Source organism: Typha latifolia, chromosome 15 (genome assembly GCF_019914945.1).
Source record: "Typha latifolia isolate L0001 chromosome 15, TyphaL0001v2, whole genome shotgun sequence".
Lineage (NCBI taxonomy): Eukaryota > Viridiplantae > Streptophyta > Magnoliopsida > Poales > Typhaceae > Typha > Typha latifolia.
This window is the reverse complement of record NC_133100.1, coordinates 6,709,847-6,728,723: the sequence shown is the minus strand read 5'-3', so window position 1 is coordinate 6,728,723 and position 18,877 is coordinate 6,709,847. Positions and strand designations below refer to the sequence as shown.

The following is an 18,877-nucleotide window of genomic DNA, read 5'->3' as shown; positions in this document are numbered from 1 at the left end:
TGCAAATAGTGCATGAGATCGAGGCTTCTTTCCAATTTTTCCTTTTTCTTTTTGTTCTTTAGTCTGGATGTGACGGTGTTATCCATTGGCTCGCTTTGTGGGGCCACTCGACCGGTCAGTTTGTGGAAGAGAAAATTAAACCCTTCTGTTATTGTTTGGCTGTTTGTTAATAGAAATTAGGTAAGGTCCTTTTTGCATATTTACCATTTGTCGGTAGACTGGCACTAATTAATAATGCGTTTCTTTCTTAGTTTTTAATTAGACCCATTTAATATATTTTTTACCTAAATAGATCATCAATCAATTTTATTACCAAACGGGGTCTAATTCACTGTAGCACTAATAAAAACACTTATTAAATATATTTTTACCTTAACTACTAAAAGAATAAGTTAAAAGAATTTACATACATAAAATACTGAATTGATCAAAGCCTCAATTTAAGATTCTATAATGAATTAGACCCTATTTAATAATAAATTTAAGAAGTAATCTATTTTAATAAAAAAAAATTAAAACAGTACTAGTTTGGTCGAAATTTTAAATATTCATTGAGTGAGCGATTTTAAGTACACTGAAAAAACTTATTATTTTATAAATCACTTAGTTGTTCAATAATTTTCTATATCAAACCTTTAATTTGCCATCTTTATTCAACAAAATTACTATCCCGGATAATAATTCTCCTTGACAAATATACATGGCATTGACATAGTTTGGAAGTCATATAATTTTATAAATAAGTTTGTAGCTCAACTATCTGAATATAATATTTAGTATGCAGATCTATAATGGTTTAAAAAAAAATAACTCTCCATCAGGGGGTACTTAGACTCTAAACATTGCTCATTTTATATATACCCTCTTATAATCTTTTTTTTATACAAGAAATCCTATCAGGTTCTCAGCTATTTTAAACTTCATAAAATATCTTTCTACTAGTTGTCTGTTTAATTTTTTTATAATATATATATATATATAGCTAATAATTTTGGAAGTCCAAGTGTAATTAACCCCGGGTTAAATCATATTCAAATTTAACCGCGCTTTCCAATTGAATACAAAATTCCCAGATTTCAAACATCTTACTAGTGAATTGCATAGCAACTTGATTAGGGTTCAAATTAGAAACTGTATAACAACTCTTTTCGTATGCGATTGGATAGTGCTCAAATAGTTAAGGAAGCTTGTATCAGAAAAAATAAAATAAAAGAAAAACTCTCTCTTGGGTCTAAACTATGATGTTACTGAACAATTACAATAAGCTCAATCAAGTAGAAGTAGATATGAAATTTTGGACTGTATATGGGCATGAGACAAGAAAGTATGGGGCCTATGAGTAACAAGCAGTATTTTCTTAGTCCATTATCTCTCTCACCAGTTGTCTGGTGTGATTAGAAGCTTGGATTTTGCTACCTATGAATGCTAGCTGGATCGTGCAATAATTTTTTTCCCTATTTTTGGTAAAGACCACGAAGCGGAATACTTCCGAACCGGTTCGGGAGGTCGGTATTTACATTTACGAAGAAATGGTGTAAGAGAGATTTTTATATATACGCAATATAAGTTATACTTATTAGCACGATATAATTATGGTAAGTCAAACTTGATAATTCACTTACTATTCTAAACGGCCCAAGAAGTAGCTTAATTTAAATATGTAGATATTCTAAATAGCAGATGGTTCGACAAGATTTGAATTTAGAACTTGTACTCTGATTTCGTGATAACTCATCAACTACTCTAAAAAATTAAAACTAGAGAATAATAATTTTTATATTTTATATTCTATCAAAACTCAAACTCAAACTTTGTTCACCGAATTTGGGCTAGAATTGGGCCTTCTTAGCGCCAACATGATAATTTTATACTAATTCAAGGATTCTGTACAGGTTTGAATTTTATATAATTAAGATAAAATTATAAACATGTATTTCAGTCTAATCTGATTAATAAGCATATGCTTCATACTAATGTATATTCTTTTGGGATGATAATTATCTCAACTATCACTCCTTTCTATATCTCTTATGAACTTTTCGTGACACATAGACCTCCTAAACTCTTGAAGAAAGGACATCGTAGATGAAAAAAGTTTTTTTTAAAAAAAAAAGTGTTTTGATGAAAAAAAAATTTCTTATTTTCTCCGAAACATAGGATAAATATGTTATATAACTGCTCATATGAGTTGCACGTAACAACTTATGAATGAGGGTCAATGTGTCAACAATTCAAGGGAGATATATAGAAAATTGTGGTAGTTTGAAAGATATGAGTATAATTATTCATATTCTTTAAACCATCTAACTCATTTAATCCGCTTAATGTTTTGTAGTACATAAATGATACTTATTCGTGAACTAGGTCTCTCTTATACAAATTTTATAAGCAAACATTTACTTTGACACATTTTTATTAAACTTTGCATAAGGTACGTCACGTGATAGTTTATGCACAAAATCTTATTGCAGATAGAAGGGTATAATAGAGTTATATGCAAAATGATAAGACTGTAGTTACAAATTTACGCCTCTACATTATCCAATATAATGAGTATGTCCATATAAAATAATAGATATAATATCTTACTATAAAATAATAAATAAGATTATAAAATATGAATAAAAAACTAGAAAAATAAAATTTCTTTCACCACAATAACATTTTTATTATGTTTTAAGTACAAAAATATCAAATATTTATTATTACGTAGAGTAAATTTTCATGGTAATAATTTTGAAAACATTTTCATTTCGTCATATAATATATTTTACGGATTGATAGATTTCCTAATTAGCAAATTCATGATCAAACAAAGTTATTCATGATGCATCATCTCTAATTGATTAAGTCACAAAATTAAAAAAACATAATATTTGAGATATTTTCAATAATTCAAGGTTGATATGTCATAAAAATATTTACGAACGTTACATAAAAAATAGTGACAATTCAGGAGTCTAAATGCAATGATCCATATTAAATATTAGAACTAATATATTTTGTAGGGGCAATATGGTAATTAAAATAGAAAATAATCAATATCATCTTGATATCTATATCATTACTTTGTGCCAAATCAAAGACTCAAATACGCATAAATTTAAGCGCATATCAAATTTGCATATAAAATGTGCACATAAAGTTATCCTTAATTAAAAAGTCTTGTGTATTATATGCACTAACCAAAGATGCCTTATTCGAATTTATATTATATTTATTAATATATAATATTTTAACCCATTAAATAACTGTAAAATGAGTTATGTTCATGTTAGTTAGAATTTCACCCGATCCAATCCCCACAAAAATCCGACCCGATTAGACATTAGGTATTCTTTCGAGTCTATCTAACCATCAAAAAGAGCTTTATGATTCGTGACAACAAAGATTAGACTTCATAGTGAGGTATTCTTTCGACTCTATCTAACCATCAAAAAGAACTTTAAGATTCGTGACAACAAAGATTAGACTTCACAGTGATAGCCACCTTAAGGAATAATGAATTGGATTCTATTGCCCCCCTCAAAAACATTTGGAAAGATTCATCTTTAACAAACTAGGATCCTTATGAGAATATATGAGGTGAATTGAATTGATGCTTCTCCACAAGATATGGGCATGATCTCTCCTATTCACTAATTGACCCTAACCCTAGATTCCTAAAGAACTCGAATCTCTAGCTTTCACTTGTTCTTGCAGCCATGGCAAGCAACCAGTGATTCATGTGTTACCTGGGGCCTTCATATTTATGGTTGATGAAAGAATCTCATTCCATGATGGCGGCCAACCATGCATGCATGATTCAGTTTACTCTTTTTTTCCCCTTTAATTGATCCTTCATGCCTCACACTAAAGAAAGGTCTAGTTGCATCTAATTTAGCTTTAAATGATAAAAAGAGATTCATATTCTACTGTATAAGTATTTATCATTTGACTCCTGCGTTTTACTTTTAATGTCTCAGAAACATATTCCCCTCTCTATTTTTTTTTAATTTTAACCTTGAAAAAAGCCTACTTAGGGTTATTAATATTATTATGCATCTATAATTAATTCAACTTATTTACTAGGGTTAAAGGATATATGCTTACATGGAAAAGTATAAATGATAGTAAAAAAACAAGCTGTTTTCAATACTTTTTTTTTTCAAAATTATATGATATTAAGTATAAAATCTTTGAACTATTTTTCTCGGATAACCAGTTGACCTAAAAACTTACTACTAAATCGCCCTCGCGATTCTTATGAACCACTGTTGTATAATCTTCTTATGTATAATAAAGGTGGGGAAAGAACAAAATGGGTAGGCAAGAGAGATTATTTGGTTCTGCTAGATTCTATGGGTTAAAAGATGGTGATTGATTTGATTTGAAGAGAATCCAAACAACATGGAGAGAAATGGGATTCATTCCATTGGCCACTACAAAGGACAAGTTAGGGAAATGGAATCCTTCTATGATCTCTTTTTAAACACCACAAGTTTCTGTGTTGAGATTCCACCCAGCTTAGCTAGCTAGAATATTATGCTAAGTGCAAAGAAAGTGATATTTTAATTAGACTCATACATAACCAGTATGAGTTTTTCTTTTTATGTATTAAAAAAAAAAAGAGAAGTCCAAGTGCACCACGAGACTCTCATCAAAACAAGGTCAGGGAAGTGAACTTATCTCTCTATGAGTATATATATTTCTGTGTATATTCTACTAAGAAGGCTAACTAGATAAGCCAATGATATTGACTCAAGTTTCTTGATATAATGGAAGAATTGCAGAGAATTAATTACGTCTTTTGTTTGTCAAATGTTTTTTGTTTCTTAAGAAATTAAAGAAGGAACTATTACTTATTGAGCTTATACATTATAATGAAGAATAAACCTGCAGCATGAATCACACATTAGTATTTAATGACAAAATAGAATAGAATCTAGAGATAACACTACTTGACTTGAGCTTTAGGAGAAGAGATGATACAATCATCTTCCACTTATCAAAATTCTCATCTAAAGAAAATTCTACGGGATAAGTTTGCGAACTAATTAAGCATCAATTTGTTCCATAGTGGTACCTCACAGTGGTACTAAAGCATCACATTTGATATCACAGAGAATATTAGGAAGGAGAGAATGTATACGTTAAGCCAACCCTAGCAGCCACACATGCTCCAATTTGACTGCCTCCATACTCCAATTTGCCAACACAAAACTAGTAGACCACCTCACGTATCTCCCAAATTCCTCTAGATGGGATCCTTGTCACCTTTGAAGCCCACCATTTGCCCTAACTTTGCACACTATAAATAACACAGACCAGCCTTTCATCTCCTTAATTAACCAAGATCAAGAATATATATATAATTAAGGGACTTCGACGGCGATGGCAGGCGCGGAGATGGCTAACGGGCAGTGGTGGCGGTCGTGCCTCGGGTTAGAACGGCCGGTCCACCGGAACCAAGTTGTCAGTGAGAGTGTGCATGGTGCTCAGCTTGCAGTGAAGTTTACTGGATGTGCCTCTTGTGTAGAGGAGAACAAGGCATGCAAGTGTGGAGAAGTGAGTAGGGTTAGGAATTTTGAGAATGAGCACCATACCAAGCCCAACAGCTCCTTTGCTCACTCAGTGATCAACATGATTGGAATGCTAATAGGTAGACATTTTTCCTTAACCTTTAATTAGCATTCAATTGAAGCAAATATATATATACATTTAGCGCCATGCATTTTTAAGCTTATTATTATTTATCTATCAACTTTTATCACTTCCTATTAATTTTATACACCAGAAAAGTGCCAAAGAGATTAGAATCTATATAGAGAACTTTTGCTTTTCCATCATATTCAAAAGTACAAAACAAAATATCCTCCCTTGAGGCTAATAATCTAAGGTTAGTTTTGTTTACTCACTAACTAATTAAGTGAATAGAAATTTAAAATTGTAAATAATTCAAGCTCAGATTCTCTTGTTTGTTAGTCTATGTTATGTTATTCTTATTCATCACTTTCTCTTTCTCTCTCATTAGGTCTCGGGCAACTTTCAACTCCCTATGCTTTGGAGAATGGAGGTTGGGCCTCTGCCTTCTTACTAGTAGGGCTAGGGATCATGTGTGCATATACATCACACATCATAGGCAAGTGCCTTGAAGAGGATCCAAGCTCCAAGACCTACCAAGACATAGGAGAGCAAGCATTTGGGGCCAAAGGAAGGATCATAGCCTCCACCTTCATATACTTGGAGATCTTCTTTGCCTTAGTCTCTTACACCATCTCTCTCAGTGACAACCTGCCTTTGGTGTTCACTGGTGTCCATGCCAAACTCCCATGGCTCCATATGATCTCCACTGCACAGCTGCTCACAGTGATAGCAGTGCTAGTTGCACTCCCTAGCCTCTGGCTGAGAGATCTTTCTTCAATCTCCTTCCTCTCCTTTGGTGGAATCCTCATGTCCCTCCTCCTCTTCGCCACCGTCTTGTGGACGGCGGCGTTTGGCGGCGTGGGGGCTAACCAGACCATCCCTGTGCTCCAGCTTCGCAAGATACCAGGCATTTCTGGGCTTTTCATCTTCAGTTATGCTGGCCATATTGTGTTTCCAAACATATACACAGCCATGAAGGACCCTTCCAAGTTTACCAAGGTATGTACTACTTACTTTTTGACTTTTGGAGAACTTTGGAACATAGAATCGTATCTGGATATATTGAACTGTTAGATGAAAAGTTTAATTGGAGGTTGCAAACTTTCCGACAATATATATGAGTCTGATAAGATTCAAATTCAAGAGTCAAGATCGCTATTCTGCTTTCATATCACGTCAACTCGCTAACTATTCTTGCAGCTTAAACTATTACTAGAATTTGACATGTAGTTTATTCTCCACCTGCAGGTCTCCGTCACAAGCTTCACAATAGTCACCATCCTCTACACCGCCCTCGCCTTCACCGGAGCCAAGCTCTTCGGCCCCGCCGTGAGCTCCCAGTTCACCCTAAGCATGCCGCGCCACCTCGTCGTCACCAAGATCGCCCTCTGGGCCACCGTCCTCACCCCGATGACCAAGTACGCGCTCGAGTTCGCCCCCTTCGCCATCCAGCTCGAGCACAGCCTCCCTTCCTCCCTAGGCTCAAAGACCAGGATGCTCATCAGAGGAAGTATAGGCTCCATCCTGCTACTAGTCATCCTGGCCCTGGCTCTCTCCGTTCCATACTTCCAGTACGTGCTCAGCCTCACCGGCTCCCTCGTCAGCGTCGGCATCTCGGTGGTCTTCCCGCCGGCGTTCTACCTCAAGATCCGCTGGCCCCGGGTGTCGAAGAGCGGGCGACTCCTCAACGGAGTCATCGTGGTGTTCGGGGTGGTTCTTGGAGTGGTCGGCACCATCTCGTCTTCTAAGTCGCTTGTGCAGAGTATTCAGAGAGGCCATTCCACTTAGAAGAGTGGATATGAGGAGTTTGTATGCGGATACAAATTAAAGAAGAACTTCTAAGTTTATGCTACATAACCTGAAAAACTATCCGGTTGTTGTTAACGGAGCAATATATCAAATTATTATAAGACCTCTGTGATAGTAATCATCTCTGTGTTTGACCAATTATGAATTTCAAAACGAGTTATTAACTAAGATTTAAAAGTGTAATCTTTAACTATGGAGGGATAGAGAGGAGGGAGAATTCTGATATTATCTATGATATCCATTATTTGATACCTATTCAGTCAATATTTTTGACTTTCAAAAACAGTTGACCGCTTGTAATTATGTAAAATGTTCATTAATTTTAATAAAGCAGATAAAAATAAGGGGTATTTGCTTTAATATATTAAAAGTGGACTTCTATGTTAATTATGCAAAATTTATTATAAAAATATATGTATCTACTATACAAAATGAATATAGTTCAGTTTTAAAAGTATAATCTTACTATTACTAAAATTTAAGTTTTTTTATTCCCGGATATAATTATAGCCCATGAAAATAACTCGGACCGAGCTAACTCGGACCCGACCTCGATGTTGTTTAACTCGGGTCGGAGAAAAAAAAATAAGACCCCCTCCTCCTCCCTCCTGCAGTCCAAGCCTAGGGTTTGATCGTTGGGGGAAGAACCGGCAAGGATTAAGAAGGTATATGAGATTCCATTTCCTTTTTTGATTAATTCTTACCGTTTTCCTCGCTCTTTCTTTTATCGTGTGAAGCTTGGTCGCCTAATCGTGTCGTTAATTTGCCTATTTCTCATTCTTTTAGGTCCGCCTCAGTAGAGAGGAGAAGAATCGAAGGTCAATGGGTTACGTTGGGGAAATGGTGGAATCCATCCGGTCTCTTCAGATCAGGCAAGTCCTCACGCAAATCGTCAGCCTCGGTACGTTCTCTGACACCATCCTCCTTCTCTAAATTCGAATCATGGAGTATTGGATTAGGGCTTTTGATCGTTCTGGTTGATCCCTACTTTTGCTCATCGTGTCTTGATTCCATTAATGGGAAAATAAATAAACTTGTGGCAGGGATGATTGTGACTTCGGCGTTGATCATATGGAAGGGTTTGATGTGCGTTACAGGGAGCGAATCACCTGTTGTGGTTGTTCTCTCTGGAAGCATGGAACCTGGGTTTAAGAGGGTGAGTTTTCCCCTGTTGAATGGTTCTAGATCACTATTATATGGTTCTGTCTCAAAGGTTTTAAATCTTTGAGCTAGACGTTGGAAATGAATGATTAGTGTTCAACCTCCTTTGGTGCAATTTGCAGTATATGTGATGCTTACATGTTTGACAACTCATTAAAAACATGGGTGTGGTATTGGAATTGCATGTGTCGGATCATAGTAATATTGATAAAGTAATAAGTTATGTCTTGGGTTTGGGTTCAAGCAACTCTTTCAACAGCTATCTCTGTCTCTTATTTTTTTACCATGCCTTTGTAACATTAACAGCTATACTTTTTCTTTGCTTGTTCTTCCTATCTGATAGTTTATTATAGACTTTTCATTTCACCTTTGTGTTGTCTAACTATCTTCTTTTCCTATTCAGTACTTGTAGTGGTTTAAACTTTAAATCAAATTTTCCTTTTCGAATAATATAGAACAAATGGTAATATATTCAACTTGCAGTATGGATGGACCTTGTATTTGTTCATAAATTATTGTTTTTAACTTATGAGCTTTATTGATTTCTAGTTTAAATTGTTAAACAATTAAAGCACGATTAGAACAAAGGTTTTATTGATTGTTTTATTGACAATATGATGAGACTAAGGTTCACGACCCTCTTATTGCTCTAGCCATACTATGGCAATTACAGCTCGCACCCACTCTACCCTGCCCTGCGAGGCCAGAGTGAGCTCAGCAGTCAGCTCTTGACATTGGGGGGTCTTTCACTTTTGCAAGACAGCACACTCAGACCTACGCAAACCAAAGATAATTTACCAACTACTTTTAAAAGGCCTAAGATGAGTTCTTAATTTAAATAGGCGGATGTTTATATATTTTTTAAAACAACAGATGAGCCTAAGAAAATTTGAATTAGGACCTTTGTTCTGATACCATAATAATTCACCAACTACTATAAAAATTAAAACAGTTCGAGAATGGTGATTTTTATATTTTATATTCTAATAAAACTCGATCCCAAAATTTGTTCACTGATTTGGGCAAGATTGAGTCCTTGATCAGCTCTAGTCACATTTGATCCATATAGTAGTAGATATGGATGATTGAGTTCGGACCATACCCAGTTCTAATAAAATTTTGACCCAAAATAACTCTATATGAATTCAAAAGTTTTTTTATCGGCTAAAATTTTATAGAATATGGTTCGGATCATGAACATGTTAGTTGACCTAATTCGATTGATAAATAGGTCATATTTATGTATATTCTTTTAGCCTAAATAGATTGGCAAAGATCAACCCGTTAAACATGTATAATTCGTCATGTTATATATACTCATGGACAATATTTAAACTTTCTTATAAACAGTAAAATGCGTTATGTTCGTGTTAGTCAGAATTTGACTCATTCAAATCTACCTGATTTGAGTAAGTATTCTTTCAACTCCATTAAACTATCAGAAGAACCTTGATATTCCTGACAACTCAGGTTAGACATCAAAGCGGACCACCCTAAGGAATAATGAATTGGATGGCATTGGAATGTCACCAAAACATTTGGAAAGGTTCATCTTAAAAAACTGGAATCCTTACGAGAATATATAAGAGAATTGAGTTGATGCACCTCCACAAGTCATGGACATGATCTATTAAATTAAATCCCCTCAAGGCAATTGAACCTAACTCTAGATTCCTAAAGAACTCGAATCTCTATTTTTCACTTGTTCTTACTGACATGGCAAGCAACAAGTGATTCATGTGTTACAGAAGCCTTCATTTCATGTTTGGAGAAAGAATCTCATTCAAATGGCCGCCAATCATGATTCAATTTACTCATTTTCCCTTTAATTGATCCTTCATGCTTCATGCTTCATGCTTCATGCTAAAGGTCTACTTGCAACTAGTTTAGCTTTAAACAATAAAGAGATTTACCGAAAACATTATTATTTTCCTTTATTATAATTCACATTATACTATATAGGTATTTGACCTTTGCGTTTTACTTTTAATACCTCAAAACTCCTCAAATTAACTTTAACATAATAGCAGCTAACAGGATAGAGAACATTCTATTACTTTTTAAAATAAAAAAAATAAAATATCTATAATCCCTTTTTTTTCAAGAAAAGTGTGCAGACAATTGAAAATACTCAATATTTGACCTTAAAGACGGAGTATCCTTTCTAAATCTACTTTAATCGTAAAAAACATACTCAAGGTTATTGATGTTATTCTGCATCTATAGTTAATTCAACTTATCTATACAATAAATGTTTGTTAAGAGTACTAAGGTTAGAGTATTCGTGAGGTATTAAAAGAAAAATGCAGGGTTCAAATGATAAATATTTATATGGTAAGATGTGAATAATAAATTAGTAATAGAAAAACTTATAGTGTTTTTAATAAGTTTTCCTTAATGATATTATCGTAAGCTCAATTGATACTGAGTCATTTCTGTTAGATAACCAGTCGACCTAAAAACTTAAGCTATTAAATAGCCCCAAGGTCCATATAAGCCACCTTGCACTCAAGTTCTATTCTATAATCTCAAATACTTCTCTCTCTCTTTTTTTCCTATCAAGATATTGATGCTCTTGGATTACATAAAGACTCATAGTACGAAGACATATATTATCTTTTGTTTGTAAAAAGTCTCTTTAAAATAAAAGAAAAAAGAAAAAAAATTACTTATTGGGTAATTATAATGAAGAGACCAACATGCATAACACATATTAGTCTTTAATGGCATGCATATCAACATCTAATCATTCTCCACTTATCAAAATTATTATCTAAAGTAAAATCCATGGGATAAGTTTACTAGTTAGTAGTTTTTTAAGCATCAATTTCTCCATAGTTGTTTATACCTCACAATTATTCTAAAGCATCAGATTTAATATCAAAATGAATATTAAGAAGGAGAGAATGTCCAATTTGGCTACCTCCATACTCCAATTTGCCAACACAACTAGTAGACCATGTATCTCTCAAATTCCTCAAAGTGTTGATCTTTGTCACCTTTGAAGCCCACCATTAGCCTAATTTTGCACTGTATAAATACGCAAGCCAACCTTTCATCTCCTTATCCAATATCAAATATATATATATATATAATTAAGAGACATCGACGGCGATGGCAGGCATGGAGATGGCTAATGGGTGATTGGGCGGTGGTGGTTGTGCCTCACGTTGAGTGGTTGTTCTCTCTAGAAGTATGGAAGCTGGGTTTAAGAGGGTGAGTTTCCCCTGATAAGTGGTTCTAGATCACTGCTATATGATCCTATGCCAAAGTTTTTAGATCTAAGCTAGATGTTAGAAATGAATGATTATGTTTGATGCAATTTGCATCACATGTGATGCTTACTAACTAGAAACATGGGTGTTGTACTGGAATTGCATATGAAACTCTTACCTAGTTTTGATAGTTGATTTGTCAGATCATAGTAATACTGATAAAGTAAGTTTGGGATTGGGTTTCAACCAACTTTCTCAACAGCTATCTCTGACTCTTTACTTTTTTACCACTCCTTTGTAACATCAACACCTATGCTTTTTCTTTGCTTGTCGTTCCTCTCTGATAGCTTATTCTAGACTTTGTTATTTTCACCTTTGTGTTGTCTAATTATCTTCTTTTCTAGTCAGATCTTGTAGTGGTTTGAACTTTAAAACGGTTTGTCATTTTTGAATAATATAGAACAATGGTAATGCATTCATCTTGCAGTATGTTGGACCCTGTATCTGTTCATTTACTTTGTTAGAAAAATATTTCAAATCTTGTTTTCAGCTTTTCATCTTTATTTGGTTTCTAGTTAAAATTGTTAAACAATTGAAGCATGATTAGAATGAAGGTTTTATCGATAGTATGATGAGATTAAGGTTCAGATATGATATATAGAAAAAATATATATTATTTGAACACATAAAGTGTATTAGTATTAAATGTTTTTGTTCTTGTGAATACTTACCTACTAATTCTCAGGGTGATATTCTATTCTTGCACATGAGTAAGGATCCAATTCGTGCCGGAGAAATAGTCGTTTTTAATGTTGATGTAAGTCATACGTAAGCGTATTTACTATATGCGACTTCAGTATCGTTATTTCGTGTACTAATAGAGTTACAGATTAACTAGGACACAATTTCTTGCATATATTGTTGATTCTTCTGATATTTCCATTTTTTAATCTTTTATAGGGGCGTGAAATCCCAATTGTCCATCGCGTAATTAAGGTAATCGAACTCCACTCCGTTGTAATATTCTTGGAGCATGTAACCTTTTTCCTCAATCACATGTAGGAAGAATAAATTTTTTTTAGGATGTGTAACCAAAATTAAGATGTTTGCACTGATTCTTTTCCATCTTCTGCTTCTTTATAAGAGTAATTGACCATCTAACACTTTCTAAGGTTATCTTATTCACAATCAAAATAGCACCTCAGTGTTAGTAGATTAGGGGATTCTTTGCTGGTTGTTCTACCTAATGATATAGCATCTTCATGGAGCTCCATAATAATGTTGTGCAGAAAGAGAGTGATGATACGTACAACAATGCTATGTTTACTTCTTGACTTACATTTTTTAATGCCAAGTTGCCTTTAAACCACGAGCAAGTGTTACAATAAGCAAGAGAAATTTAAAAGCATGGTTCGAAGTGTCACCTGTATCAGGCATATCAGATGTAAACATAAACATTTGATTTTCTTTTATACTGATTATATATGGATCACATCATAAGTTGGATATCTTTGAATCTAATTCAGGACATTAACTATTGATATCCTAGTGTCTTGAGCACCATGTTTTACGACTCATTCTCATTCTTTCTCTCTCTCTCTCTCTCCGCTTTTATTGCTATTCTTTTCTATATTAGCTCTACCCTTTTTATTTCTTTCTCTAATGCCACCTACGCTCATCTCTTTGCAAAGGGGGTTGTTAGTAGGGACGGCAACCAAATCGTGTCAGATTTGGGTGGTTCTATTCCGGTTCAAGCCAACATGAATACTAAGAGGAACATAACCCATTTATTTAACATGTTACACACGGCATGGACAAGTTAGTCATGTTTATATAAATTATTCGGGCTATAGACGAGTTTATTCGAGTTATAAATAGATTTATTCATGTTAGAAATGGGATATTTGGGTGATAAATAAGTTATTAGGGTCATAATCGGTTTATCATGCTATAAACTGGTTAGCGGGTCATAAATGGATTGAGATAATAAATATGGACACGACTCATTTAATAATCGGGTTAGGCGAGTCGACCCTTTAATAACCTAAATATGATTATATTAAACCTAAGCGTGAACGCCATGTAAAAATACTCCATGCACACCTTTGTTGCAATGGTAATGATGGTGGTAAACACAATTATTTACCAAGTCCATATAGAATTCTATGGTCTTCTTAGTATTCACTACGTAGTGTTGGGGATGATAAAAATTAGTAAGAAAAGGATAGACATTTGGAAATAATTTAATTTTCTAAACCAGGTAGGGACTCTGGCCTAATTCCTTGAGATCATTGACCTAAATTGCTGAGATCATGTCAAGTGAGTAGCTGATTTTTTATCCATAATTCAAGGTGAGGGAATGCCTATTCTATTCTATCTTTAAGGTCAGTATTGCAACTTGCAAGAAGCAGTAGGTTTAACTCATTTATCTTTGCCTAAGAGAGAGCTGACCACTTAGAAATAGTTTTAGCTGCTAACTCTGGGATAGAAATGGTTGTGAGCATCTAATTTCAGCTTAAAGTTTAATATCGATTGCGTATACTGTTTTTGTTAGAAAGAATTCTTTTGTACTTCCAGTAATGTTGGGAGGTGAAATTTTTTCTTTTCTTACCTTAATATCCTAATTTAATTTCAAATTCAGTGTTTGGTTGTCAATTTCACTTGTTGAGCTATGGTGTAGTTCGCATGGTTGATGATTTCATCTTATAAATGCTGCACAACCCCCTGAGATACTTGCTTGGCTTGATGTAACAAAGATAGGTAGTACTTCTACTATGACAATTTAGGACCATAAGTAATCTTGAGAATTTTAATGTCAGTTGGCCTATGATCCAGCCACATTGTTTTTCTTTTACTTGACACAGATCTCAATGGTTCCATGATTGAGTTCTTCACTATGTGGTTTAAATTTAAATGTGCAGTTATAACTTAATTACTTATATCTTTTGAGTAAGGTAAATCTACTTGAGCACCATCTTTTAAAGACTTAAGTTGAAGTTTGGATCTGACCAGATGCTATATGACTAATTTGAGCTTTTACGTATTCGTGTTTCTAGGTTCATGAGCGACAGGACACTGGAGAGGTTGATATTCTCACAAAAGGTCTTAAAAGTTTCTAATTCACTTTTTCTACAAACAAGTTTGCTTTTACCCTAGGATTGGTGATGAATTTTACACAATGCTTAGTGTGTTGTAGATGAAATAAATGCAATAAATTAAAATTTTATGGTATTATTTCAAATTGGTTTAAGCGTTTAACAAAACTGAGATGGGGCTTGTCGTTTCAATGTGCATAGTTAATCATACAACTTAAAGGATCCATTGTACTGAATCTTGCATTGTCATATTTTCAGGTGATAATAATTTTGGTGATGATAGACTTCTTTATGCTCATGGGCAACTTTGGCTTCAGCAGCATCATATAATGGGCAGGGCTGTAGGGTGAGTATATCCATACTCTGAAGATATTTATTCTACTTTAATTGCTCTGTCCTAATATAATCTTAGGTTCTTCCTTTTTCACATATAACTCTTTTCTTACTAAAGATTGTTAATCTGAACAGGTTTTTGCCATACGTTGGATGGGTCACCATTATCATGACTGAGAAACCAATTATCAAGGTATGGAAAGTATATTAAGGATGAGATTGATGGTAGTCCTAATTAAGAATTATGAATATAGAGTTCCTCCATGGAAAGAGTTTGATGTATAACACCCCTATACTTTCAATTACCGGAAAACAAAATGGAATCCACTAGTTCATACTGAATTTCTGAATTTAATTGCCTTTTAAAAAAAAATTTATTGCTACTGTTTAACTTACTACGATATATTTTGTTTTATAACTTACGCACATCTCATTGTGAGTGGAAATGAATACATGATCATCCTTAAGGTTCTGAATAATTTCAAAATTTTAAGGATAAATTTGGAATTAATTAGCATTGATTCTAGTTAGCATTACTTCACTGACTAGCAGATGAATTCATAGATTTATCATGTGAGATACCTCAGTATATTTATTTCTAATTCCTTCTATTTTGCGTATCTGTTTTTGTTGCAGTACTTGCTCATTGGTGCATTGGGTTTGCTCGTTATAACTTCAAAGGAGTAAAAGATGAGCTGAGTCTTATTTTGGTCACCCGACGTTCTTCTTTAGAGAAGTTTATGCATTTCTGTGTAATGGCAGTTTTTCTAATGATCATGCATCGGAGTTTAATTATAGTTATCAGAATCGGACCAGTGATCTGACCACCAAACTTGGTTCGATTTTATTATCGAATCAGAAATGCAATTAACTTGGTAAACAGTTCAATCAACAAACCATGCAATCTAAAGGGGATTCCGCAAACTGATTGGATTGCTCAATTTTATCAAATTTACTAAGTTATCCTTAAACATTCAACTATTTTATAGGATAATTTAGCCCTAAAATTAAAATAGTTACATTTTTAAAAAATTAAAAGTGTACTTAAGATGTGATTTTGTAGAAGTCATATGATTTGATGTACTTAGACCTTAATATCAATATATAAAAATAAAAAAAAAGCTAAACAATGGAAATACAATTGAATTGCTTTTATAGATTTTTTTTTAAACTTTTTAGAATTATTTAAAACTATACATATATTATTTAAATATTTGAAGTGATCCTAAATAAATCAGTAGTCTGACTAAGTAACCCGTTGGAACTAGTAACCCATTGATTCAACTTCTCATTTTGTCAGCAGCATCCGATCTGATTTAGGGCTACAATGGTATTAACTTCTGTAAGATCCCTTTTGAACCTGCAGAAGTATAACCCAGTTCATGGTAAAGATGAATTGTACTTGTGTAATTAACTCGCTTGTGTGTTGCTGTTTGAGTTCTGCTAGATTTTCTGTTTGTGTTGGGCTTATCATATGGATTGGATTGTTTTGTCTTCGATTTACTAATCCAGAAATGCTTGAAGAGAATAGTTTGGAAGGTGAAATGAAAAAATAAAATAAAAGAAGCAAATTTGGGTGATTAGGTTGTTTATGGCAGGTGGTAGGTATCCTTTGGGTATACAGCAGATTTGAAACCACTCACATACCTGCTAAAATTTGAATCTAATGCTCTCATATAATATGAGCCCGGCTAACGGACTCATTGGCTATCACTCTTTCATTGTTGAGACCAACTATTTCAAATCACAGCTCAACAATAACAACAGAAATATATGGTTGGGTATCCTTGGCTGTGTTCTTATAAATGTGCATGTTTGAGTGGAATGCACTCCTATGGCAGAGGTATAAATTGTGAAGATGATAGATGTTTTAAGTGTGTGGATAAAAATGCGATACATAGGAAGCTGATATCTTGCTTTTGCTGGCTCTAGAGGCTCCTCAACACATTTAAAAATAAAATAAAAAGTCAACATGTGGAAAATATATTCAAAATAATGAGCTCATACGAGTAATACAATTGACATAATTACCATACCTGGACAAATATTGACTTAAGTTTACATTACAGGAACAAAAAAACACTAATGTTTCAAGTGTGAGGAAAATAAAAGAAATGTCATTATGGGTCAGTTCTAAAAGAATATTCGTGGAATTTTACACAAAATACCACCCTCTTATATTGTAGCTTAATATTTTATATATCAGAGTGAGAGGTCAAGCAAACCTTATGGCTCACCATAACATCAATGATCAACTCATTATTTATTAATGAGATTAAAGCTGCATATATCTTTCTCACCTTAATATAAGCAATCCAATTATGTTGACTTAACCAACTTAAATTTTTTTTTTTTCTGGAGAATGGAAAAATCCCATTAAAATTCTTTATACAAAGAGAGAAATGACAGAGAGCATTTCGTAGGATAATAAGACTAACTGCCATAAAAATTTAAATCTATTAGAGAATAATAGTTTTTTATATTTTATATTTTACTAATACAATTAAGTGTGTCATATTTTACAACAATGAACAGATAATGACCCTAGTTAAATATTATTTTCAACTCGCCTATCACTCCTTTTGCTGCCATGATATCCAAGTAAGCAACTCAACTTTATGTGGTTAAAAAGTTCTTCCACCAGTGCAAACTGGATCTTTTAACTTTCTTTCTCTAAAAGCATATCATATCATATCATATCATGAAATAAGCTGTGGTGAATATACTACTGAAACAAAGCACGTAAAAAAAGTTGGAGAATAAATACTCAGGTGCACGGGCTTCTCTTTAGCCCATGCACATAAGATTACGGTAATATTAGGGCAACGGAAAGTATGCACGACCTTCTCATTCAACGTGTTTGACAAGAGTGAAGAGGTTTTACGTCACAATCTTTGGGCATTTTTGAGATCTATTCTGGCAAAAAGAAGTTGACAATATACAGCCTTCTCTTTTTGAAAGCTTCTTAGTGCTTTTTTGTTTGCTTGTTTGTTTGTTTTGCTCATAAAGTCATGGGGCAAAAAATATGACAACTAGACATTTACGTTGTGGTTGTTGGATCACAGGAGTCAGGCAAAAGATTCAAATGAAAGTTGAGGAGGTAGTTTGTCGGTAGACGTTATAACAACAGAAGATAATATATAATTAACTCTATTACTGAATAAAAATCTAAGTTACAAACAGGAGAGAGATTCTAGGTATTATTTCTTAATGCGTGAAGGGGATGGGATTAATAATAACTTAAGCTAGAGGTTTGGAAGAAGATTCCACGTACGTGATAGAGGTATGGAATGGAATGTTTCCACGACTGGGGGTTTGATTAGTTTATTGGGGTATTATTGCATGCATGCCTTGGGGACTAAGCAAATATAAATACAATTCTAATCATTGATGGACCTAAATGGTACAAATAATATTTTATATTAATTACATCTTAAACGTTGTTATATTGAATATTATTTTGAGATGATAAATTTTTTTTTTCATTCCCTAAATTATTATTAAACGTTGGTACAAATATAATGACTCCTTAAAAAAAAATTTAAGGAGTCGTTATAAAAAATGGTGATAGTTCACGAAGTGAAAAAAAAAATTAATATATTATATTTCAACCCTATTTTTCTAAACAAAATAAAGAAT

General features: G+C 33.6%; 2 protein-coding genes across 2 annotated transcripts; both read left to right on the top strand.

The window, feature by feature from the left end:
• Positions 1-5,328: 5,328 nt before the first annotated feature.
• LOC140802057 (amino acid transporter AVT1H) lies at positions 5,329-7,552 on the top strand. Its single transcript, XM_073157469.1, has 3 exons — positions 5,329-5,641; positions 6,014-6,624; positions 6,874-7,552. Exons 1-3 carry the CDS (start codon positions 5,374-5,376, stop codon positions 7,411-7,413), a joined length of 1,419 nt encoding a protein of 472 aa, XP_073013570.1. The 5' UTR covers positions 5,329-5,373; the 3' UTR covers positions 7,414-7,552.
• A 413-nt stretch (positions 7,553-7,965) lies between these two features.
• On the top strand, positions 7,966-16,162 carry LOC140801854 (uncharacterized). Its single transcript, XM_073157198.1, has 9 exons — positions 7,966-8,099; positions 8,221-8,335; positions 8,478-8,590; positions 12,556-12,627; positions 12,771-12,806; positions 14,867-14,912; positions 15,164-15,251; positions 15,374-15,431; positions 15,875-16,162. Exons 2-9 carry the CDS (start codon positions 8,257-8,259, stop codon positions 15,923-15,925), a joined length of 543 nt encoding a protein of 180 aa, XP_073013299.1. The 5' UTR covers positions 7,966-8,099; positions 8,221-8,256; the 3' UTR covers positions 15,926-16,162.
• The last annotated feature ends 2,715 nt before the right edge of the window (positions 16,163-18,877 follow it).

What these genes read in the sequence shown, in the direction of transcription:
- LOC140802057 (XM_073157469.1), top strand. Translation starts at nt 5,374, where the DNA reads ATGGCAGGCGCGGAGATGGCTAACGGGCAGTGGTGGCGGTCGTGCCTC. An exon ending in CATGATTGGAATGCTAATAG is followed by an intron (nt 5,642 to 6,013) that starts GTAGACATTTTT and finishes CTCTCTCATTAG; the next exon opens with GTCTCGGGCAACTTTCAACT. An exon ending in ACCCTTCCAAGTTTACCAAG is followed by an intron (nt 6,625 to 6,873) that starts GTATGTACTACT and finishes CTCCACCTGCAG; the next exon opens with GTCTCCGTCACAAGCTTCAC.
- LOC140801854 (XM_073157198.1), top strand. Translation starts at nt 8,257, where the DNA reads ATGGGTTACGTTGGGGAAATGGTGGAATCCATCCGGTCTCTTCAGATC. An exon ending in CACGCAAATCGTCAGCCTCG is followed by an intron (nt 8,336 to 8,477) that starts GTACGTTCTCTG and finishes AACTTGTGGCAG; the next exon opens with GGATGATTGTGACTTCGGCG. An exon ending in TGGAACCTGGGTTTAAGAGG is followed by an intron (nt 8,591 to 12,555) that starts GTGAGTTTTCCC and finishes ACTAATTCTCAG; the next exon opens with GGTGATATTCTATTCTTGCA.